The 25559-nt window shown below is 36.9% G+C and overlaps 1 protein-coding gene across 1 annotated transcript in view; it reads right to left on the bottom strand.

The window, feature by feature from the left end:
- The window catches only part of LOC127435480 (cadherin-like and PC-esterase domain-containing protein 1), a 72622-nt gene that overhangs the window by 12303 nt on the left and 34760 nt on the right, over positions 1–25559 (bottom strand). Inside the window, exons 10-15 of the mRNA XM_051689019.1 lie at positions 25288–25392; positions 24503–24648; positions 23943–24001; positions 21540–21726; positions 17378–17546; positions 262–379 (exon numbers count right to left, since the gene is read on the bottom strand). Coding sequence (XP_051544979.1) covers positions 262–379; positions 17378–17546; positions 21540–21726; positions 23943–24001; positions 24503–24648; positions 25288–25392 — 784 coding nt within the window. The remainder of the gene's footprint in view (positions 1–261; positions 380–17377; positions 17547–21539; positions 21727–23942; positions 24002–24502; positions 24649–25287; positions 25393–25559) is intronic.

Consider the following 25559-nt stretch of genomic DNA (forward strand, 5'->3'; position numbering starts at 1 on the left):
CAAAGCAATCCCTTTAGTTTAGGTTAAACACCTGTGGTTACTCTGCTAGGACACCTGTGTGAATTTTAGGGGAACTGACTTCATACATTGACTAAAAATCAAACGGTTTAAAGTTGGTTTAAAGTAATTGCAATAATGACTAAGAAAAGTGAAGCTAGAAAAGGTCATTGTTTGTTTTCAGAATGCAATGACATTCCAAAATTTTAAATTACATTTTTGGGCCACTGTATGTTTTAAACTACGGAATGTGGATAAACCTACCAGGCTCATCTCCTGATAAACAAGGCCGAGGTAATGCCTGGGCCTCTTCTGATGATCTCACTCCTGAAACAGGCTCCAAACCACACGGCTGATCTGGTCTGACCACCAGGCCACAGTCCTGCTCAAATAAAGGGAAAAGAGGAACAGAAAAGAATAAATGGGTTTGAGTCTGAAAAGAAATTCTGAGGTGAAGTTCTACAAGGTCAATATGACGGTTGCACCATTCTGTTAAAAAGCGAAGCACCCAAGACAATAAAATGAAGCCCTTTGATGGCCAAAGATTGAGTTGTTGTGAACTTTCCATAGCTTTTTTCACCTGTACATTTTTCCTTTCTCACTTTCCACCTTCGCTTTCATGTGACCATGTACAAGAGGTTCCTCACGAATGACTTAAAGCAGGCACGCCACCTGACGCCTTCCCTGCCCTTCGGCCTAGCCCCTGTGTTAGAGATCAGAGGTCAAACAAACCTAAAAGGCTAAGTGACAGCAGCAGGCCTGCTCCGCCGACCCCCGAGGTCCCTCACAGGAGCCATCGGGTCTGGCTCCACTTCAGAGGACCAGCGGTCCAACCCTAGTATGTCCCACTCTCCATTCACCGTCTCTTTTGCCCCCTTCTTAAACACTTTGCACAGGAGCTTCTCAAAGCCACGTAACATTCCCCAAGCTCCCGCCGCTGTTCTCGACAAAGTGCCACAAGTCAACTTAACAGGGATTTTCTTGTTCGTACCTGCACACAGTGCGTGCGTGCAAACACGGACGGCCTTTTGATTCTGGGACGGCTGGCATAAATCAGCAAGCTCGCCCGAGCCCTGCGGAAACCGCTTGGTGCTTTATGCAGCAGAGCCGGCAAACTTTAGCATCCCCTCGGAAAGGAAAGCGATTATAATTAAACCACAGTGAGAGGGCAAAGGAATGTAAAATTCATAAATCCTTCGTTTTATCTCTGTCATCTATCATTTTTTCATTCCCCGGAGAAGAAAAATATGGAATAAAGAGTTTCATCCAAGGTCAGGATCTTTCGAGTTTGTGCGGTGATGGTTTAGCAGAGGAGCTGTAATACTGTGATCTCCAGTTCATTTGCTGATGAGAGAGCTTGGTATTCAGATGATACATCCGTTTGACTCTACAACCAGAAAATAATGAATCAAAAGCCTCTTGTTAATGAGGATTTCACAAAATAGAGATCAGGACAAACATAAGAAAATGATAGGGTGGGTTTGGGGGAAAGAAAAAGTGAAAAAAATTGTTTAGAGGGAATATTACTGTATTTATTAATTCTCTCAAAGTAATTATCAGGTTCTGTGAAATGACTTTTGGTGTATAGTGCAATGTGTGTGCATTTTCCAGAGTGTGTGAACATTTAAAGCTCTGAAAGCTCGTCCAATCCACTTGTGTTGCTCAGAGGGACCAGAGAGCAACAAAAACAGCAGTGTAATCTCCGTTGATCAAAGCGTGAGGCAAACCCGTGTTGATAGAAAAGCCTGGATTAAATTCATACATTAGATTGTGCTACCTGCGGCCACAGTGGTCAAGTCTCTTATATACCCCTTCAGATTCCTCAAGAAGCTTCTGCTTAGCTTTTATCTTTAAAAGTTTGTTTCAAGAGAGAGTCTTAAGCTCTCTGAAAGCAAGGACTCATACTTAACAAGGCTGTTTTAATAAGCCGTGATTGGAGATAAAGCTCTGTTGTAGTTGAATGAAAGACATCAATGTTGACAAGCAGGAGATTAGCAGTTTTTTGTCAGAGATCAGACATGTAAAACCATTCTAGTGGGATCAAGTGTCCTTCTGTACTGGATGAAAGCAACTGTCTATCAAAGTAAAACAGCAGAGTGACACAACAAAGGAAACGGAACAACATTCTTTTTTTTTAACTGACTATGCAAAAATTAGTTTTGGGGAATTTAGTTTTTTTTTTTTTTTTTTTTTTGACAATAGCTTCAGTTATTTTTGCTACTTTTCAAATGTCTTTTATTATGTACTGATTCAACAAAGTAATTGGCAATTTCCACCACACAGAACCTTTTTTTTTTCAATTAGTAAAAGGTCATAAAATCAGTATGCATATTAAATAATGGTAACACTTTACATTAAGGTTATATTTGTTAACATTAGATAACGCATTTTAAGGTAGCATGAACTAACAATGAACAATACTTACAGCATTTATTCATCTTATTTAATGTTTTTACATACAGTATATTTTACATGAAAAGTTGTATTGTTAATCAATATGAATTAACTTGAACAAACATTATTACAAACAATATTATTTTTGATAAATTAACATTAATAATTGTTCATTGCTAATTTATACCAACCATACATTTATTGTAAATTATTACCAAAATAATTAGCAAAATGCTGTTTAGATCCGTTTTAGATGGAGTTTAGCATATCATATGTCGCAGGACATGTCAGCTACCCAAAAGTATTTCATGTCAACTACCTTTGACAAAAAGGTAAAACATTTTCCTCAAATGTTAATGTTAAAATAGGTCGAACTTAATTACACAGACAGATCTCTTTGTGAGAACAGATAAACTAAGCACTGAAGAAAGCACAATTCTGACAATCTGCCTACCTCTAATTAATACAAAATGAAAGTGTTATTAAATTAAGCACATTATGCAAACAGCCATAAAGATGTCCCATCTGGTCATTCAAATGCAGCCTTTGTTATGAAAGATTGAAGTGGCTTTACAAATAGTGTTTCATGTAATACTGTGGATTGTAATCCTATAGAATTTTCATGCTGTCAGTCAAATCTCTAAGACTATAGACAGACTCTTGGGTTTCTTTTCAATTAGGCAAGTAAAAAAAACAGAAGCAGCATATCAGCCTAACAGAATAGAGAAAGAAAGAAGAGGTTTTTGTTTAGTGCAATTTCAAATGTTCTATTCCATCATTTTCAAGTTTAAAGAATAGAGTAATAAATATTAAAAAAGGATGAAAGGATTAACATTTTTGGGTGAACTTTGCCTTTTTCTTTGATTTCTTTGGAATGCAATTATTAATTTGGAATTATGTGGCATTTTCAGACCAAATCCATCAAAACAGTCAAAGAAAAGTCTTCTTGGACTACATGACAAACATAATTTGATATACTAATTTTATGAAGTACAGGTATATGAATGTTTGTCTCGTGGGCCCGTGGGTTTGTGGGTTTGTGGGTTTGTGGGCGAAATCATGAAAATGGTCCCACCGGTGTGAAAATTGTTACAACTTTAAAACATCCATAGAATCACTGCAAATGTGATGAGCATATTTTTTTAATAGAAAGCACTAAAAAAAAAGCACTATACTGTCTAGCTCGGTAGATGACAAATAACATGTTCAATAGATTTTTTTTCCCCAACATGAAAATGTTAGGTTAACATGCATGCATAAGGGAATATGTGTATTTTAGGTGCTGTGACAAGTCACCATTTTATCGCCTTATTTTGATCACCTTTCAACTTTTTTTCTATAAGTACAAATAAACCAATGTCTCGCTTTAATTCTTGCTGATTTTAGATATACTGCTGTTATTTTATTTGTTGTAAATTTCAGTTATTTGTCTTTTTGTTATTATTCAGAGCTCATTTTATACTTAATATGTTGTATTTAAGTTTCACCATCATTGTGATTTGTATGTTAAATTATTAGGTCCACGCACGTTGCACGTGAGCGATAGAAACCATTAGACTGCGGAGAATTTCAAAATAAATGTCATCAATGTTTCTTAATCTCATGATTTGTTCATTTACTTTGCACTTGTTCCCGCCTTCGCTGGGCCCCCCAGGCACGTCGGGGCCCTAGGCGGCTGCCCGTTTCACGTGTAGGACGGGCAGGCCCTGTTTGTCTTACACACTCTTTGTCTCCAAACCTAACTGCACAGATAAACACAAGTTAACACACACACATGGTTGCAATCATCTGTAGCAGGTCCAAGCCAAATGGCTCACACAGGCTTTTGGGAAACAGTAAAGGCAAGCTCTTGTAAGGTCAGGTTATTTGGTCTGTGTTTTCATACAGTAGATCTCTGTTAGGGCCTAATGCACAGCAACTGCCAACTGTACACTAAATACACACACAAACACACACTTATGGAAGTGAGCAGATAAATCTGAGAGGCAATATAGAAAGAGATCTCATTTAAATCCACAACTGTTATCATGTTCCTCTTCTCTTTGCATTCAATCTACAAAAACAGTGTTCTGAATGGCATACTATCATACTACTCATACCAGCTTGCAATATGCATCTTGTATACTGTGCACAGTATTTTCTGAATGGACGGAAGACCTGAATGCCCTACTACATACAGAAGGGGCCTTAACACGGTTTGCACTAACATGAGCAAAACAAATTGTGGATTCAAATAGCAAAATAACAGTAATTCCAAGATAATTCCATATCACTCAATAAATAAAGCATACAACGTTATAGTCGTAATTAGGTCACTACATCGTATGTAGCACACTACTGTTTAAAAATGTTTATTGTTACATTCTGCAGTCTGTTTTGGGTGCTATTTTTACATATAGTATGCAGTTTTCGGACCTGTTGCTTGCTTGATTGTTCTGAAACGGGCTAAAATAGTTACAATGTTGCATTGTCTTCATGGTTCAGTTGGATTTCACAAGGTTATAGTTTAAAATTCACCAAAACTGTAAAATGTCCATCAAGGTTATTTTTATCCGTCATTAGTTGCTTTTGCATTATTTCTGCAGAATGACAGAATCACTATGGATTTTAATCAGCGTTTGTGATGATATGCAACTGAGTGTTATATATAAAAAAGAAATTTCAATCAGCTTGTCATCTTGTCAGTTCTTCTCAGTGACAGAATAATTTTTCCAAACAAAACAGATGTGTTTTTTCAGTGCTTGAAGCCATTAACTCAGCAGGGAGTTCCGAAGGTCAAGTGATTAACACCTCCCGCTGAGAGGTGCTAATGGGTGCTCTGTCTCCCTCTGCCTGGCCGGTGAATATGTTAATGAAACTAACACCTGAAAATCATTGGAAAAATCAGGTAGTGCAGAGCCAGCTTTAGTACGTGATTGTTGGCGCCACTCAATTTGTTAAAAACTGTATTTTCTGAGAAGTCCAGTTCAGACCAATAGCATCACAAAACTGAATTGTAAAAAGAATGACTTTTCTTGAATAGGTTTCCTGAACACTCCCTCGTCTTACATTGGTCAGCCAAAAAAAAAAAAAAAGTCCCACCCCAAACTCATGCCATTAGTTGAGACAAAATTGCTATGCCGGGCTGGTGTTAAAACAGACACAAGAATGTGTTGATTTGGGGGAAATCAACCTACAAATGCCTTACTTATAGTTTTCTCTGCATATTAAGCTGGAATAGGAGAAAGTATTTTTATATAAAACCTAGTCAGTAGATTTAACATTTTAATCACGATTAATCACGTAATTGTTCATAGTTAATTGTGATTAATCACAGATTTTGAAAGTGCTGAAATTTGACTCTATATATACTTATTTTTTGGTCAAAATGAATTTATTTCCATTTTTAGAAAATAAAATAAAACAATATGTAACAATATAATGCTTTATTAACATTTTCCAAATAAAGCCTTCCCCAGTATAAAGACAGAAATGCCCTAAAATAGCACCAAATTCATTGAAAATTTAAAGTTACTCAAAGGCTAAGTGGGAGTTCAACTAACTGAAATAACAAGTCCCCCCATAGGTTGCATTTTAATTGCAATGGGCATTAAATCTCGTAAACATTCATCCTCCACAGTATTAATCAGCCAGCAGATGGTGGCTATTCGCTTTGATACAGCAATTGTAAAGCTGCTTTCACGATTTACGACAATGCCAGCGTCAAGCTCCACTTTGATCTCCACATGAAAAGCGGTGCAGATGTCTCATTCTGCATTTTCGTGATAGTTAAGACTTGACCTTCTTCTGCAGTAATTAAATTGTGCCTTACAAAGTACTTGCTTCTGTCTAAAGTCTTGCTTTGTACATACAAATTGCATTAAGAGGTCCTTTCCCATCACTGTTGTGTGTGTGTTGTAGGATGTGTGTCAGTGTAATGATGCACAAACCACAACACACACAACACTGCAAAGGTTACGCCCAACTCAGACCAGTATTTTTGCTGGTTTATGCTATATTAACGGTAAATGCATTAATATTTACACGTTAAACTTTAATTAATCGCATGCGTTAATGCGTTAATTTTGACAGCTCGAATAAAACAAATTAAACATTTCATCTTTAAGTCTCCCAATGACTTATAATAATAGAATTTTCAACATTCAAAATTTAATCAACAGTGACAGAGTCATTGTAATATTTGCATTCTGATTTACGATTCAACTTTTTCCTGACATCTGTTGCATACTGAATTGTGATTGATATTTTCTTTCTTACCACTATTTAACCATCTATTGCCAGAAATGGTAAATCAAAGCCTAAAATATAGCTTACTAGAAACATTAGAAAAACTAAATTGGCAGCCTTGTAAGCACTGACATTTCCTTCTGGATATGCAACTCAAGTTATGAGTTTGCTGCCTCTCTTCACTTCCAACTCTCATTCACTTACATTTTTCTTCCCTTTCTCAGGCTAACTGTACTATCAGATAAGAATTTACTAATTACAGTGAGGAAATGAAGAGAAGTCAAAGCTGTCAGTCTCATCTATACAGAACACACACTAACTTCCTCTGTAATATGATATAGTCATGTACCACCTGTGATACACACTCATTGCCCCTCATTTCACATCGTCACACACAGGTACGAACGAAAGTTCAAAAGCATATAGCACTGGAAACCTGAACTGTTTCTTATTAAGAATAGTTTACACAAAATAATTTTTGTGATGTTCAGTTCAGTTAACAGTTCTTGAATGTCAGCATTCTTCCACCTTCTCAAAACACTGCAACATATAGTGGTGACTAGAAATGCTGGTCTTTTCATCAGGGTATACCTCAAATACTAAAATAATCAGTCAGTTAAGTGGAATCAGTATCATTAAATTCCTTACGATTCCCATTCCGAAAAGCACACAGCTGGGATCTAATCAGGTGATCTACACACAGCTCTCTGTCTCGATTGGAGAGCTGAAGAATGAAAACAGGTCTGTGTCATTCAGGAACGTAAGTGTGAGATATAACGGCAAGAAATTTCCAAGCAGCGAGGATAAACTGGACAATGCTCAAAAATGTAGCAACCTTACTTTGGCCAGAATGAAACACCACCCAAAAAGATCTTTTTTAACAGGTTGGGATGTGTGGAAAAAGCTAACTTATGGGGCAGTTAGCCACTCTGGGTCCTTCAGAGAAAATGTCAGGTAAAATCTTTTAGATATGATCAGAATGGAATATTTTTAGGAATACCTGTACATCTACATATTCATTATCTATTCAGCCAATTGTGTGGCAGCAGTGCATTGCATAAAATCAAGCAGATACTGTTCACATCAACCATCAGAATGGGGAAAAAATTTGATCTCAGTGATTTCGACCGTGGCATGATTGTTGGTGCCAGACCGGCTGGTTTGAGTATTTCTGTAACTGCTTATCTGCTGGGATTTTCATGCACAACAGTCTCTAGAGCAGGGCTATTCAACTGGCAGCCCGCGGGCAAATTCCAGCTCATTTGAAGAGTTCAGTGGCCCTTCTGAGGTTGTCAGTTGTCTTAGGGGCTGTTCACACTGAACTTGTTTTGTGTCTGTTCATGCTATTTTTCAATTGTTTTCCTATGTAAACTTGAGCTAGATGCATGTTGTGCCACTTCCCAATGTTTCTACAGTGTCTTGTGCAAGAGCATGGAGGATACACTACAAATGATCATTATCCGTCATTTTGACGGAATGGGAAGATTAAAGAACGCAAAAAGGAATCCGCACACCAGGCCATAAAGTTGCACAAAAAAAAAAAAGGAAACATTTGGGTTCAAAGTCCAAGATCCATTGAGAAACATTTTTTATTGTAGATTTACCATGTATAGTAACAAAAGTGTACAAAGCGGCACAACCAAATAAGTGAATATTTAGTTTATAAATAAATAAAAAATGCTATGTAAATGTAAAAAGCAAAAGTTTCAGTCCATTATGGACTATCTGCTAACATCTTCAATGTAGATAGCATATATATATATATATATACACACACACACACACACACACACAAATCGGGCGCAACATTGATTGCAGACACTGACTGGAGACAATGGATAATGATCAGGTATAACAAGAGACTAGTTAATCACTTAACCAATAAATGAATGATACACAAGTACCGCCCACATAGGTGGAGTAATCCATTGTATACACAACAGCAACAACAAAAGGTGGATTGGAATGACACCTACAGAAAACAGGAAAGATTTAAGGTCTCATTAAGGCCAAGAGGTTGTTCTGTTGTAACTAGAAAAATCCATCAACTTTCACACTGCAATTATCTTTGTTCCAGATTCGAGTACCTGAGAGACAAGGTAACTCTATCAATGCCACAAACAGAGAGTGTGGACAGGGTGACTGGCTTCCTTAAAATGTCTGGCAACCAGAGATTTTGGGTCATCTCTGTAGATGGAACTATGATGTTCATTAATGTGGGTGCAGAGTTGTATATTGGTTTTGCCAATGTACTGCAAGCCACACGGACAAGTCAAAAAGTAAACAACATTAGTAGAGGTTGTTCTGTTGTAACTAGAAATTACTACAAGTAATAAAATTAGTAATTCTATATTGCTTTTTGGTAACAAAACTAATAAAAGTGTTAATCTTTTTTTAGTTGTGACAAGAATGACAATGTCTGCAAGGAACAAAAAACATTTGGACCTTCCAGAGTCTTATCTCATCCAACTGTTGTTGTGTTACAATCAGCATGAACCAGTCAGTCCCTGATGGTTCGGCCTCCAGAATGAACACGAAGATGCTAGTTAGTAAATAGATCTGACCTTGCCTACATTAACAACTGTTAACATATGCCAATATTTTTTAACTATATCCTTCACTTTAGCACTAATAGGACTGTATGCTGTGGAATAATGCGTGAAGAATGATTGTTCTTTGGTACCCTCTTAGCAGAAAGATCAGCAGTACGAGCTCTCTCCAAGGCTGTATCTAACCACTTTCTTGGATATTGTCTTTGAATAAATTGGTTGTACAAGACTTTGGCTTGGCACTTAAAATTCTCTAAACTGCTATAAGGTATACTGCATTTCAAATATCTTGTGTGGAAACTCTTTGCATGCAAAACACTGTTTTTGTCAGTAGATTTTACATAGAGTGAAGTGGAAAGTGTTCTGTTCTCAAGTAAAACCAATAAAAGTTTATAGAGTTTATAGATTCAAGACAGAACTTGATGTTTACATGCAGGGAATTCAACTAGTCTCGAAAAGAGAACAATTCTGCATCACTACCATTAAATATAAGAAATATGTCATCAATGTAACATCTGTAAAAATAACAGAAGAAAAAAGGTTATTGTTAAAGAACTAAAATCATGGACGACTGATAAGCGTGAGAGTTCGGACAAACAGAAAAGTTCTGTTCATTAATTTGGTCAAGAAAACATTTGATATGAAAAGACAAAATTTTAAATCATTGCATATATATCAAACTTACATTTGGGTAATGTTGGATGCAACTTCACCAACAATAACAAACTTCACTGTTGCTGTTTGATACAATTTTTATTATCAGTCTTAATTACTCTCTCTGTTATGGACCAATTTTGAAAGCACTTTTTAGCTATCTGGGTTTTTTTTCAGAATTTTCTGTTTGAAAAATGTTCTCGTGAAAACAAAAAGTTAAATCTATGAACACAGACGTTTTATTTATATAGTAAACAAATAATATAGACCTACTATAACACGATATCTGATTATATATATGATAGCTTTATGTTAAAATATCCTTGGCCCACATGCACCAAAGATTTTTCCCAACTGGCCCACGTGTTGATGAAGTTGAATAGCCCTGCTCTAGATTTTACTCAGATTGGTCCCGAAAACAAAAAACATCCATTGAGCGGCAAATCTGCTGACAGAAAGGCTCAGATAACCACTCTGTACAATTGTAGTGAGCAGAATAGCATCTCAGAATGCACAACATGTCGAACCTTGAGGCGGATGGGCTACAACAGCGAAGACCATGTCTGGCACTTTATTAGGACCATATGTTCCCAATAAAGTGCTAAGTGAGTGTATCTAGTATCCATCCTTCATTTTTTTTTTTTTTTTTTTTAAAGACTTTGACAGTATGCAATTTGATAAACAATCAAAACATTAGTTTATCACATGACCTCATTATGTTAAATGTCCAACTCCGCAAGTGGCATCAACTTATCTTGGAAATACAAAGAATAAAAAAATAAATGAAAAAAAGCCTAATCAAATCTTATGTAAAAATGGCTTTACTCTTGGCAGTCCAATCTAATAAGTAGTCAAGAAAAAGATGTTATGAGATAACTGTAAGGCATGAAGCAGAAAGTGGCCAGACTGCGAAAAAATTTAATAATGACAACCAGCACTCAGAATCCAGAAATGACCACACAGGTTCGAATTTCTGGTAAGATGCGGAATCTGTGTAATGAAAGTTTTTCCTGGATACGAGAAAGAGGGGAAAAAGGACAGGGATTACATTCACGGATCAAGAACTTTAACTGATGGCAGCAGACATTATATATATTACATTTTTCTAATACACACTACACACAGAGATGGAGAAAAATCCTGTATTGAAGTGGCAAAATGCTTAAGGCGGATGACCCAGTTTGGTCGCCGAACAAAAAAGAAAGAATGGTAGGGAAACCAAGTGACAAAAAGCTAAATCAAGGGAAACCTGCAAAATGGGGAGAACAGACAGTGCTGGCAAGGTAAGTGTAAAAAAGTTAAAATGTTCCCTTTCTCCTCGATTTAAAAGTCCTGGCTCATCTATCAGATACCAGATGTAAATGACTAAACAGAGAGGAGGCTTGTTCTCTGAATTATCCCTGGCCCAAACTCCTGCTTTCCCTACCTCACATGCACAGAAGTCATAAAGTACACATAGCACACATTATAAGAGCATAATTCATGGAAAGTGCATTGGTGGTGTGTGCATTCACTGTCCTGTGGCCTGCTGTGACCCCAGCAGTGCTGTAAGAGGTTAATCCTTGTGTGAGTGAGTCTGATCTGACAGACTTCAAAAGCAGAGCTCCCGATCATGTGCGCACATGGGCTGCTACATAATCACTTAAATTCCACCCCGGATCCTGATGGAGCAAAAAAAAAAAAAAAAGGTCCCAAGACCTGGTATGTGTCTGTGATGCAGAGGAAAGTAGAGTGAAAGACAGAAAGAGAGTATTGGGTCAAGGAGGGAACAAGAACTCTCTCTTATCTCCTTCCACCTCCATCAATCACCCCAACTGAACCATTTTAACAACACCTGATTGAAACTTAAGACAAATAACATGAAAAGATAGATATATAAAGGATTAGCAAAAATGACAAAGTTTGTTCTGAGTATCGAGGATTAACAAAGCAAAAGCATATATATATTTAAATGAATGTAAGGTAAAGTGTACATTTTAGCTGCTGTGACTGCAATCCTTTTAAGCCTAGAATAATTTTTAGTCAACTTTTTGCCTTCACTAGCTCTTTTCGGTCTTGCGGTGACAAATCAATCACCAAAAGTACAAATATTCCATGTAGTATCTCAATTAGCAGCATACATAATAATAAAAGAAAAAACAAAATGCTGTTTAAAATAGTTTTTAGATGGAATAAAATATGTCAAACCACAGGAATTGTCAACTCCCCAAAAGTATTTCATGTCAACTACCCCTATAACTCTAGTAAAAAAAGGTATTTTAGCGACTCTATGGTTTGCATGGTCAATTTTCAGCTAAGCTAGCCTGCATATAACCAACAGCTGGGGTGACAGAAATAGAAAACATCTTCCATAATCAGATCTGCAGCAAGACACAGCTGTATCAAATATAAGTTGAGTGAATGTGACACACCGTGTCAAATTGGCATTTCCCCTCCCTAGTGCTAACTCAGTCCAGTGCTAATAAGGCCAGTATAGTTGGTCATAGTGGCCATTCACTCTTTATAGTGAGTTAGTTAGCTAGCTCCAGATGTGCGTGGACAGACACAGCGCTCCGTTGCAAACCGATAACTCTCAAACAGTGGCACTTTTCTTTACAGAGGACTGGGGGCTCTGGGTGGGGGATCCTCCAAGCTGGGGCACTTCAGATTAAATGCTCCCGACAACGTGAGGAAATAAGCGCTTTACTCTCTATCACCATACCGACTGCCAGGTTATGCGGAAAAGGGAACCAAAACATGGTTAAGTAACATCTTTGAGTTTTGGGGCTTCATTAGTAGGTGAACTAACGGTCACAGAGCATTTATAGACAGACACTTAAAGGGATAGTTCACCTAAAAATGAAAATTCTGTCATAATTTACTCACTGTCATGTGACATTCTCTTTTGCGGAACACAAAAAGAGATGTTTTAATGGATATTGCAGACCTTCTTTTCAATACAGTAGCTGTTGATAGAGACACACTTTGAAGCTTAAAGGAATTTTCAGAGTTCACTACAAGTTAAGCTCAATCAACAGGATTTGTGGCATAATGGACTTGCCTCTTGTTTATTAAAAAAAAACAGTAACAGTAAGACACTTAAATGGAAGTTAATGGGGCCAGTCCAAAATACTAAAATAATAAAATGCACATAGTTTTACAAGTTTAGGCACAAGGCAGTATCATTTTACATGTTAACATGATTTTTGTGGATAAAATCGCTTATTAAACTTACTAAACTATACTTATCTCTGTAAAGTTATGTCCAGTACCAGAATTACAGTGTTTTGTTGTCATGACTGTGAAGTTGTAATATTAAAAATAACTTTTATGGACTGGCTATTTAAGTGCCATACTTTTATTGAGATATTTCAATAAAGGAGGGACGAGTCCAAATAATTTTTTTGTGGAAATCAACATTATGCCAAAAATGCTGTTAACTGAGCTTGACTTGTATTGAACCCGGAATATCAATTTAAAAAGGGCCCAAAAGTATCATAAACGTAGTCCATGCATCTCCTATCATAATATTTAACATCTAATGAAGGCATACGACAGGTTTTGGTAGGAAACAACACAAATTATGCGGTAAAAATCTTGACATCTGTTGCATGTTCACAGTGGCACGTGTTCACGCGAGAAGCGTGTTTTTTTGTGCTAAACAATCAAAAACTATTGTATGCTTTAACATTTTTAAAAGAAATTGGAATATGACAACATTTCAACTTTACATTCAACAAAAAGCAAAACATGAAAAGAGAGCACTCTCATTGAGCACTTCCTATAGGAAGAGAGTCCAGGTGGTTTTAGGGAGTCAAATGAACTGAAGCAACATGCTCACATACCATAAATCAGATCACGGTCTGTGTTTTCTTTGGTGGAGTTTGAAGTCAAGTTTTAAGAACAAGTGGGATATATTAAAAGTTTAAAAGTAAATAAAAGAAGTGTACATCTAGAAAGCTCCCATAGACAGTACTTATTTACTTATTTAACTGTACTTAATGTTACTAAGTCATATCCTGTCTATGGGAGTTTTCTAGGTGTGCGATTCCTCCACAATTGTTTTGGATGTACGTGCCTTTTTTTCAGTATTTTTGTTGTATTATAAGTTGCGCTAACAACAGATTGATTGTTAGTAGTTAGTAATTAATCTCTGGATTTTTTGGCATGAACACAATTTTAAATTTGAATTTGTTCAAACTGCATCTAAATACATAATTTAATTTAAATGCAATCATGTATTAAGTGCCTCTTTGCTTTCTTCTTGGAAAGAAAGAAAATTAATATGTAACAGCAAATGAATGTCCTTTGAATCCCATCTAGATTTGATTAATAAACAAATTATCCATTAAGACTGTCTTGTTAAATATGTGCCAATATGTGATTATTGTGCCCGTATTCAAACCCAGAGACCTGTTGTAATGTTGAATGTGAAGTTAGATAAATGTGTTGACTGCGATAAAGAATGATATCACTTTACAATAAGGTTGTATTATTAACATAAGCTAACATGAACTAACAAGGAACAGTACTTTTTAGCACTTATTAATCTTGATTAATGTTTTTTTCAACATATAGAAATATATATATATATATATATGGATTATGAACATGAAATAATTGTATTTTTATAAATTAACATGAACCAAGATTAATAAATGCTGTAAAAATATATTGTTCATTTTTAGACCATGATACCTAATGCATTAACTAATGCACCACCACCTGAGGTTCACATTTAAGTCATTAGTCCAATCACATATGCTAATCTAATTGCTCTGGTTGTTTTGTTGTCAAAGAGGAAAACAGAGATGATTGCTTGCCTCCTCAGAGCTTTGATGGATGCTGAGGGTCCTAATGGCAAACAGAAAGAGTGTTGAGAGGAGGAGAAGGGCATAGACGTCAACATGCTGTAGCTTCAAAAGAATTCTTCTGTGCTGTCACCTTGCCACCTGTTTCTTCTGCACTAATGTTTTCCACAGCATTCAGGCTATGGAAGACCATGGAGATGTTCAGGAAAAGTGTCAAAATATGTTTCAATGGAATAAGTACATCGAAATGTGATGAAAAAGGGTGATTTTGTTTTTATTATATTCTTGCCGCACTATTCTGTATAATGAAAGTAAAAGGGGACTAAGGCTGTCAAGCTCCAAAAATGACAAGAAAGTCATATGGGTTTGGCACGACCTGATGGTGAATAAATAATGACAGAATTTAAATTTATGTGAAATATTCCTAAACGAAACGGAATTAATATAGATTCTGTTTGTAACTGTGACATTGTGCGGTTCTGTGAGTGCTTGGTAGAAGTCCACTATGTGTCTGTATGTATGATTGTGTTTGCATATGGTGATGAAAAGTGGTCTCTGAGACTTAGCTGCAGAGGATTGTGGCTAAAAAGATGCGCACATGATGCAGTTGGAAAGAATTAGTCTTTCAGACTGTTTTCCAAGACCACCCTCTGTGTTTTGGCGAGAGAGAAAGAGACGGACAGAGAATCCAAAAGAAAGAGAAGAGATAGACACACAAAAATGGACAACATAGCAGTCTCTCGGGAGTTCATAAATATAAATTCTACACATAATCAAAAGAACATATGCCAACAATCCAATCTCCAATCAGTTATTTCTGAATGTCGATTTGAGGTGTGAAACAGACCCATCAAATGCAGGAGGAAAAGCGCCAGATCTACAAAACCTCATTGCGGCTTCTGCTCTGAAAAAAAGTTTCCTACTCAAACCCCGTTCCATCATGAGCCATATGTCAACTCAGATTTAAGCGGAGACAGCGAAGACAGGCGTTCTTATACAGTCTAAAGGACCAGCAGAGTGGGGGAGTGAGAGAATGGTTAAAGAAAAGAGAGAAATTTACCATGTTCTGTCACACGCCGATAGTCTAATCATCTGTCAGTTACTCTATGCAAGTGGTGAGTTAAAGACGGAGAGATTTCATCAAATAAAGGCATTCCCCAACTATTATGGTTTTGCATGAGAACAGTTTATCAAAAAGCACATTTACATTTTACATTTGATACATTTGCAAATGCTTTTCAAATATTGAAAACTTGATAAGAAAGAAAAAAGAGCACATAAGCAGATAATAGTTCTGTTACTAAACATTGCAAGCTGCCTCGCTGTGAATTACCTGGATCCACAGTTGATTCCAACTTGGGTTTGATGCTGCATGTTGCTTTAAGCCTTTATTGCTTTATCATGTCACGTCTAATTAGCACACAGTGTTAGATTATGGTAGGTATTGGTTTGGAACAGCCTTCAAGTTGGGAGTGTGACTATGATGCCTTAAAATGCTGTCTAGGTTGGCAGCTCAGGTTTCGGAACAGAGCTTAAAAGTTTTCCAGAAGGATGGTTGTAAAATAGAGGATGATTAATCGGCCTTAGGGCTTGTATTTGTCTTGCGTTGGATAAGGACAGGAAATACCATGTGGATATTAATGAGATACACTGGAAGGAAGTGATAATCTAATTATATTAGCTTGAAAAAGCCAACATATTAGGGCTCATAAGGGTTTTTCCAAAATCCAGACTGTTCTGATTTAGTATGCTGTAGCTTTTTTAACTGATGGGACTTATGGTTTTCTTGTAACGGGTGATCAAAAATCCCACAGACTGATTGACTGTCTATCTGTCTATCTGTCTGTCTCTCTGTCTGTCTGTCTATCTATCATTATCTTTAAACATTTTTGTAATTGGTTACTCCTCAGCAAAATCTGCTTTGTGAATCAAGTGAGCAACTACTAGTGATACTGTTTATAGTTCTTGGCCCTGTCCCTAATTTACTAAGCAATGAGTTATGAACTTGTTTGGTTCGTGGTAAATAATGCCACAGACAACCGTTTGATTTGTATTCGAAGGGAAACGTGATAAAATGCTCGATATCCAGCCCACTTTCCCTCCCCAGCTTCTCCAGGGATAGAGGAATGAATGAAGGAATGTCATTTGAAAGGAAGGATCTTTTGCAATCCTTATAAGCATCAAAGAACGCAGACCAAAATGAGTCCTCGACCGCAGGATACACTCACGCTAGACTGATGGTTCCACACCAGCAGTGTAACACTGACAAGAAAAACTATGTTTATTCCTCACACATTCACATAGTGGGAGGCCATTAATTTATCATTCCAGAGAAAGAGACAGAGAGGCAGAAAGCATCTCTGACATGTGACAAAACTCACTGAGTTCCAGTATATCTGTGAGTCTATGATCAGTGCTAATGGCTTGCACTGAAACTTGAACATCCACAAGAAAGTGCAGGATGTGTGTGTGTGTGGTGAGTGTGTGAGTGAGTGAGTGAGTGAGTGAGTGAGTGAGTGAATGAGAGAGAGAAATTAAGAACATAAAAAACTGAATTTTGTCTGAGCTTTAAAACAGATTTTGAAAAAAGATAAAAAGAAACTTTACTGCCTTTAAATATAAAACATCCACAGGTCCTCCAAGGCTTAAAATAAGGCAAAACATCTTCATAAGCATTCCAAGAAAGAGATGCCTGCTGAGTTTTGGGGAGGACCTTGTGAGAGAAAGTGAGTGCATGTGTGTATTTGGGGCATTTGTCCTGCGTACCTGTACAAAGCTGCACATCACATACTCGTCAAACATTGGCAAGCTGGGCCTGCTTTCGCGGTATATGTGCAGAGTGTATATCGTCATGATGACGGGCTCAGCCTCTGATTCGTCCATCACCAGAATGTTGATTCTGTTGTTGCCCAGGCCAACAGGGTAGTTTGCCATCCTAACGGAAACAGAGAGAAGTTCAAAGGAACACAGTGTACCAAATCATATACACTGCCTGGCCAAAAAAAATTGCAAACTTTAATATTTCGTTGGGTCGCCTTTAGCTTTGATTATGGCGTGCATTCATTCATTGTGGCATTGTTTCGACAACCTTATGCAATGTCACAACATTTATTGCATTAATTTTTGCCCGAGATCTTGTATTGATGACGGGAGAGTCAAACCACTCCATAAAGTCTTCTCCTGCACATTCCAAGGCTTTCAATGGGGTTAAGGTCAGGACTCTGTGGTGGTCATTCATGTGTGAAAATGATTCGTCATGCTCCCTAAACCACTCTTTCACAATTTGAGCCTGACAAATCTTGGCATTTTCATCCTGGAATATTCCCGTGCCATCAGGGAAGAAAAAATCCATTGATGGGATAACCTGGTCATTCAGTACATTCAGGTAGTCAGCTGACTTCATGTTATTGCCGCATAACGTTGCTGAGCCTAGGCCTGACCAATTGAAGCAACTCATTTTTTCAAGTTGTTTTTTCTGATTAGCCTCACTAACAAGTGGCTTTCTTGTGGCCACACAGCTGTTTAATCCCAATCCTGTAAATTTTCATCACATTGTGCATGCGGAAATGCTCACATTTTCACTATTAAACATAGCTGTGAGTTCTACTGTTGATTTTTTACGATGTGACTTCACCAAGCGACTTCATCACGATCATTCAAGATTTTTTTCCGACCAAATTTCTTCTGCAAAGCTGACGGTTCACCACTATCCTTCTAGGTTTTAATAGCGTTGGACAGTTCTTAACCCAGTTCCAGTGATTTCAGCAATCTCCTTAGTTGTTTTTATTTGCTTGATGCAGGCCAATAATTTGCTCCTTCTGAAACACAGTAACATCTTTTCCATGACCACGGGATATGTCTTCTGACATGGTTGTTTAAGAAATGAGAAGCTACACACTGCATCATTTAGGGTTAAAAGAAATGTTGCCAGCTGAAGCATGTTAATCACTGCAAAAATGATCCAATCATAGGCTCTTAAGTATCTGCTTATTTAAATCCAAACAGTGACTTTTTTTTGTGTCAGGCAGTGTATTTGCACAAACTGACACAAACACACACACACACTTCACTTTTGGGGTTATTGATGTTGTGACAGGGGGAGCAGGATTACTGTGGATTAAAACTGGGTCCAAGTCAACATGTGACCCCTCTGTTATGGTGAAATAAGGCTGTGCATTCACCAAACCTTGAGAAATGAGACAGCCCAGACTGCTTTCAGCCAGATCAGTAAAGTCTTTGCTTTCTACAGTGCAAAAAAAAAAAAAAAAAAATTTTATATACTGTATATATATATACACTATATTGCCAAAAGTATTCGCTCACCTGCCTTTAGATACATATGAAATTAAGTGACATCCCATTCTTAATCCATAGGGTTTAATATGATGTCGGCCCACCCTTTGCAGCTATAACAGCTTCAACTCTTCTGGGAAGGCTTTCCACAAGGTTTAGGAGTGTGTTTATGGGAATCTTTGACCATTCTTCCAGAAGCGCATTTGTGAGGTCAGACACTGATGTTGGATGAGAAGGCCTGGCTCGCAGTCTTCGCTCTAATTCATCCCAAAGGTGCTCTATCGGGTTGAGGTCAGGACTCTGTGCAGACCAGTCAAGTTCTTCCACACCAAACTCGCTCATCCATGTCTTTATGGATCTTGCTTTGTGCACTGGTGCGCAGTCATGTTGGAACAGGAAGAGGCCATCCCCAAACTGTTCCCACAAAATTGGGAGCATGGAATTGTCCAAAATCTCTTGGTATGCTGAAGCATTCAGAGTTCCTTTCACTGGAACTAAGGGGCCAAGCCCAGCTGCTGAAAAACAACCCCACACCATAATCCCCCCTCCACCAAACTTCATAGTTGGCACAATGCAGTCAGACAAGTACCGTTCTCCTGGCAACCGCCAAACCCAGACTCGTCCATCAGATTGCCAGATGGAGAAGCGTGATTCGTCACTCCAGAGAACGCGTCTCCACTGCTCTAGAGTCCAATGGCGGTGTGCTTTACACCACTGCATCCGACGCTTTGCATTGCACTTGGTGATGTATGGCTTGGATGCAGCTGCTCGGCCATGGAAACCCATTCCATGAAGCTCTCTACGCACTGTTCTCGAGCTAATCTGAAGGCCACATGAACTTTGGAGGCCTGTAGCGATTGACTCTGCAGAAAGTTGGCGTCCTCTGCGCACTAAGCGCCTCAGCATCCGCTGACCCTGCTCTGTCATTTTACGTGGCCTACCACTTTGTGGCTGAGTTGCTGTCATTCCCAATCGCTTCCACTTTGTTATAATACCACTGACAGTTGACTGTGGAATATTTAGTAGCGAGGAAATTTCACGACTGGACTTGTTGCACAGGTGGCATCCTATCACAGTACCACGCTGGAATTCACTGAGCTCCTGAGAGAGGCCCATTCTTTCACAAATGTTTGTAGAAGCAGTCTGCATGCCTAGGTGCTTCATTTTATACACCTGTGGCCATGGAAGTGATTGGAACACCTGAATTCAATTATTTGGATGGGTGAGCGAATACTTTTAGCAATATAGTGTATATATATATTAAATAATTTTTTTATTCAGTATTTTTGTTCTTACAAATACTTTAACACTTTTGAACACTTTTTTCCTTTTTAAATCTGGGCAATGTGACATGCCTCACTCAGTCTAAAACTGTTTTAAAAAAACATTCTTGCATAATTATTATACAGCACATGGAGTTTATATGAGGATAAAATGGGTAATTAGTAATTAGTAAATTTACTTATTTTTATAAGTCATTATCATTGACAGTAAATAAGCTTAAACTGTAATAATCAGACTCCTTTTTTGTTTATTACCAACAATTATAGAACATGATAAATTATTTAACAATTTAATTTAAAGTTACATCAAACACCACAAAAACCTTTTATTATTTTTATAATAACAATACTAATAATACTATTTATAATAAATGTAAAAAGCTTTATTGTTATTGGAATATAGAGGTATACTCTTAGGATCGGAATTTTTATGTGAGTGTCACCTTTTGACACAACATCAGCAAGATGTAACATAAATGGTCAAAAATATAAAACAATCTTAAAAAAACTTAATCTTAAAATCTAATAAAACTCCATTTTAACCTTTAATCTTCCTCATGTATCATTTGTTAATTAAGTGATAAAGAATGTAAAATACCACAGCGTCCGAGCTGTAATCATGTGTCCGTCACCTTAAAATATGTGAAAGCTATTTTTCTCTGTGGGTATTAAAGATTACAGTGTGTAACAGAGTCTAATAGGCAGGGATCAGGGATTTTGAATGTGTGTGTGTGACTTGCCATGGGAAAGCAAATTCAGAAATTAATCTGATAAATCATTCAAACGTTGAAGTGAGTTTGAGCTGACAAATTAGGCAGATCTGATTACCTAGAAAAAAGTAGCGACGGCACTACCGTACCGCAGCCTCTTTGTTCATTGTTTTCCAGCTCAAAGCGCTGTGTTTTACAACACTCACTGCATGGCTGTATAGCCCACACACTGCAGTTTATATCTTCAAAAAAATCTACACTTTAACACATTTTTATATACAAAAATTACAGTTATCTGTGTTTCGGCTATAACCCAATGCTTTATGTTTATGCCATCACAATTTTATTTATAATATATATATATAATTGTAATTATAGAATAATTATATTTTTGACACAACAATAAATTTAATCATTACTTTATGGCCAAATTATTATAATACTTATGTTTATATAATAATAATAATAATAATAATAATAATATTAATAATAATATTTGAATGTAATTTTAAGAAGGATTTTGTGAATTGTGATTATTTCAGAAAATAACTATTTTTATGACACAACAATTGTTAATATGGTAAGGCTGTAATGTTAATGTAGTGTTAATGGTTATTCTATGGGTAGTGGATAGTGACTGACTTTGGTCCACGATGTTCATCCAGGTGAATGTGGCATTGTGGGCTCACTGGTTCTGGTCTGATCCAAATGGTGATCACATCAAATGGAACCTCAGCTCGATATTCCTTCACCCAAGGGTTAAACGTTGGCATAAGGACCATTGGAGGGTCTGTGTACAATTGTCTCAGATGAGGATCCACACACCTCCCTGAATATGGCACATTCAATAGTTAAAACAAATCAGTTGTGTACACAAATTACCAAATATAGTTATTAATGTGTTATTACAAATTTGTAACCAGTGTTTGGTATAACGCGGTACAAAGTAAAGTGTTGCTGTAATTAAATTACTTTTTACTTGAGAAAGTATTTTAAGGCATTACTCTTTTAGTAATTTAATTACAGTTACTTATGATGTACTTGCATTACATACTGTATAGACTTTAAACAATTCTATATAAAACAATACTGAATTGAAAATCGAAATTGAACGTCTATGATAACGTCTATGATAACATAATTGAGAATATTTGTTTTCTAATTCAACACAGCCCCTTTAAATGCACTGGCAATATGAGTGACTGTTTTACTAAATGGAAATATCCCCATTACTACGAGTTTATGAGAAATGCAGATAAGAAGACAAATGCAGATCCGAAGCACAAGTACCTACTAAAGCACTTGACACGGCAACATAGATATACACTTTTAAGAGACCGCAGGGGCTGTTCACACCAAACATGTTTGCACTGTTTTAATTGTTTTCTGATGTAATCACACAATAGACGGATGTCTTTGACTGCTGCGACGAGTCATTGGTGTTTCATTCAAGTCTCGTGCAGGACTGACGGATTTTAGACAGTCTGTCAAGTTAAAATGAGCTTCAATATTTAAAAATGCATCTCGAGACACCTGCATTCTGCTTCATTTGTTGCACTGTGTCTAGCTTGTTTTTAGCGCAGTTGTCATGAAGATTCAATGTTCTGAAGAAGTTCAGGTGTCAAAGAGGACTTCATGTGACTGTTGCACCGTTACACATGAATCCAGATTGTAGTTGGTTTTAGTACAAATAAAGTTTCAGCGCGTGATAAACTGTAAGCCAATATTTTTTCCTTTCTGCTCTGGTTTGCTGAGGGGCCGCTGTGCATTGTTAAAACTGTTACGAATGTTGCCTACGATGCATACATGAAATACAGCCTTTTGCAACAAATGCACTTGCTTGGAGAAGAAATTATAAAGAGAGTGGATGATTTTGATTAACAGATTTTATTAACCATTTAGGAAAGTTTAAGAACAGTTCAAGAATAATTTATTTGATGTTCTAGGATTATTTGTCACATTAGATTCTGATGTTTAATTCAGCTCTGTGTGAGTGCTTAACAATGTTTGGAATAGAGCGGAACCTTTTTAAATAAAAGAACTCTTAACTGTAATTTTTTTGTACAAAACAAACCCAAAGCCTGCTGGAGTGAAGCATGAGCACTTCCCTGGCGTCGCGTTCCAGACAATTTGGATTAATTATCATTACATGGACAGTGCCAGCGCTAAAAGAAAAACAATTCGGTCTTTGCAAGTACTTTTCATGTGGAGTTCAAAGCGGTAACCCATGAAACTGCGGCTTCACGATTGCTGTAGTAAAGTAGATAGCCAATATTAATATTGTGGAGGATAAGGATTTAAGAGATTTAATGCCCATTTAATGGAGACTAGATATTTCAATTAGTTAATCTCCCAATTAGACTTTTGGAAATGTTTAATTTTATTTGAATTGGTGCTATTTTAGTGCAGTTTTATCTTTATACTGTGGAATGCATTGATCAATATTTAAGTCCTTTTTTACTATCAACCTCCACGTTCACTTTCACATTCTTCTTTTGTTTAAGCAATTCGCATTCTTTGTGCATATCGCCACCTACTGTCAGGGAGGAGACTTAAAAAAAAAAAAGACTTAAATAATGATCTGTTTCTCATCCACACTTATCATATCGCTTCTAAAGGTTTAGATTTAACTATTGGAGTCATATGGATTACTTCTATGCTGCCTTTATGTGTAAGTTGGAAATTCAAAAATGTTGTACCCATTCACTTGCATTGTGAGGACCTACAGAGCTGAAATATACTTAGTCTTCTCTTTTGTTAAGCAGAAGAAAGAAAGTTAAACACATCTGGGATGGCATGAGGGTGAGTAAATGATGAGAGAATTTTCATTTTTGGGTGAACTATCCCTTAAAGGAGGAACTAAATGCATTTTGACAGGAAAAGCAGTATATATATAGTCAAATTTCAGCGCTTTCAAAATCTGTGATTAATCACAATGAAATATTTTAATAACACATTATGATTAATGTGTTCATATGTTGCAACATCAACAATTGATTCACATTAAAATAACTTAAGAAGCAAAACCTTTGTCTGGGTGCTCACCTTTTCTTGACAATGAATCTGATGGATCTGGTTTTGTCTCATGTCCAGGGTCTTCTATGCTGTTGGAATTATTGGAACCACAGTCATTTCACATGATTTTTTTACAAAGAAGGTTGAGAACAGCCCCTCAACAAACTCTATAATGGTCTCATAATGCAGGTGGCTGCCTGAGCCAACATTTTCTCAAGTTTCTTGACAGAGACAGATAGTAAGAGAGAGAAAATATTATGAACAAAATAACAGGGATAAATAAAATGAGACATCAAGAGGATTGGGAATTACTGCAGGAGGCTTTAAAAACAATGTTTTGACTGGACTGAAAATGACTCAAAGTGCCAAAGGCTCAATTTAACAGGACACCGTGACTGAAGAATGATTGAATAAAAAACAATATTTCTTAAACAGAACTATTTGCAAGAGATGATCTACGCACCCTGGCAGAATTTGTGCATGCCTGCAACATAATTCATCTCATCACTGGACAGAGAACAAGACTTGATGACATGATCTGGTGAATCTGTTTGCATGTGTAAATGTGAGAGCATGTTTGTGGTTATTACCTATCAGTCTGATTCCTTCTGGTGTAGTAAAGGCTGAGCTGTTGGAGTAGGGCCATAAGAGCTGGTCTCCATCCATAATCCTGAGCACTGAGGGACTTCTGGATTAGATCATGCTGGAGATGATCCGGAGCAGATATAGGATACAGCTGCCAATGCGCAACCATGCACATACACACCATAAAATGAAATATTTATTACAAAAAGGACAGTTTTATATGTGGTAATTTTACATAGAAAGAGTCTTCACATTTATATTGGTCTTATTAAATGTTGTTTTTGTAAATAGTTCGATAAAATAAAGCTGTAACACACAACTCAACTGGATATTTTATTGCTTTATATAAAATGGTGACAACAGCAATATTATAAAAGACAACAACAATCAATAAGCAGTCCAATTCATTAATAATAATTCATGTATTCAATAATTGGACCCATAAAAAATTCATTCCTGTAGCTCAACTGGTAGAGCATGGCAATGCCAAGATCAAGGGTTCGATTCCCAGGGAACACATACTGATAAAATTTAAAGCATGAATGCACTGCAAGTTGCTTTGGATAAAAGCATCTGCAAAATGTATAAATGTAAACTGAAAATGTCATTCACCATGTAGTTCATTACTGAAGGTTTTTCCAGTTGCTAAGCAACAAAGCAACCTGGCAAGGGCATTAATATAGAATGTGCGCATTTATAGTCCTTTTATATGAACGGTAAGTGGTGTCAAACGTGACTCCTCCAATCAGAATTAAGAGTCATAACTCATTGTTTTATAATGTGTCTTTACCAGCTGAAAGGGTCCTGGTGTCTTGAGGTGTTGATTAAACTGTTGCAGTAAGTGCATCTCTTCTGGAGGCAAACATAAACTGTTTGGCCATTCACAGCCACCGTACTGCGACATAAATTAAGTACAATTAGAGTAATAAGACACTCAGCAACACTGAAAACAGTTAATATGTGTGCAAAAAAATGCCTGTACTTCACAAAACAACAAAAAGGAAAAGGAAATATATACATTAATACTGCATGGCTGAGTGTAAATAGTTAAGTATGACACTT

The sequence above is a fragment of the Myxocyprinus asiaticus genome, chromosome 45 (genome assembly GCF_019703515.2).
Source record: "Myxocyprinus asiaticus isolate MX2 ecotype Aquarium Trade chromosome 45, UBuf_Myxa_2, whole genome shotgun sequence".
NCBI classification, from domain to species: domain Eukaryota; kingdom Metazoa; phylum Chordata; class Actinopteri; order Cypriniformes; family Catostomidae; genus Myxocyprinus; species Myxocyprinus asiaticus.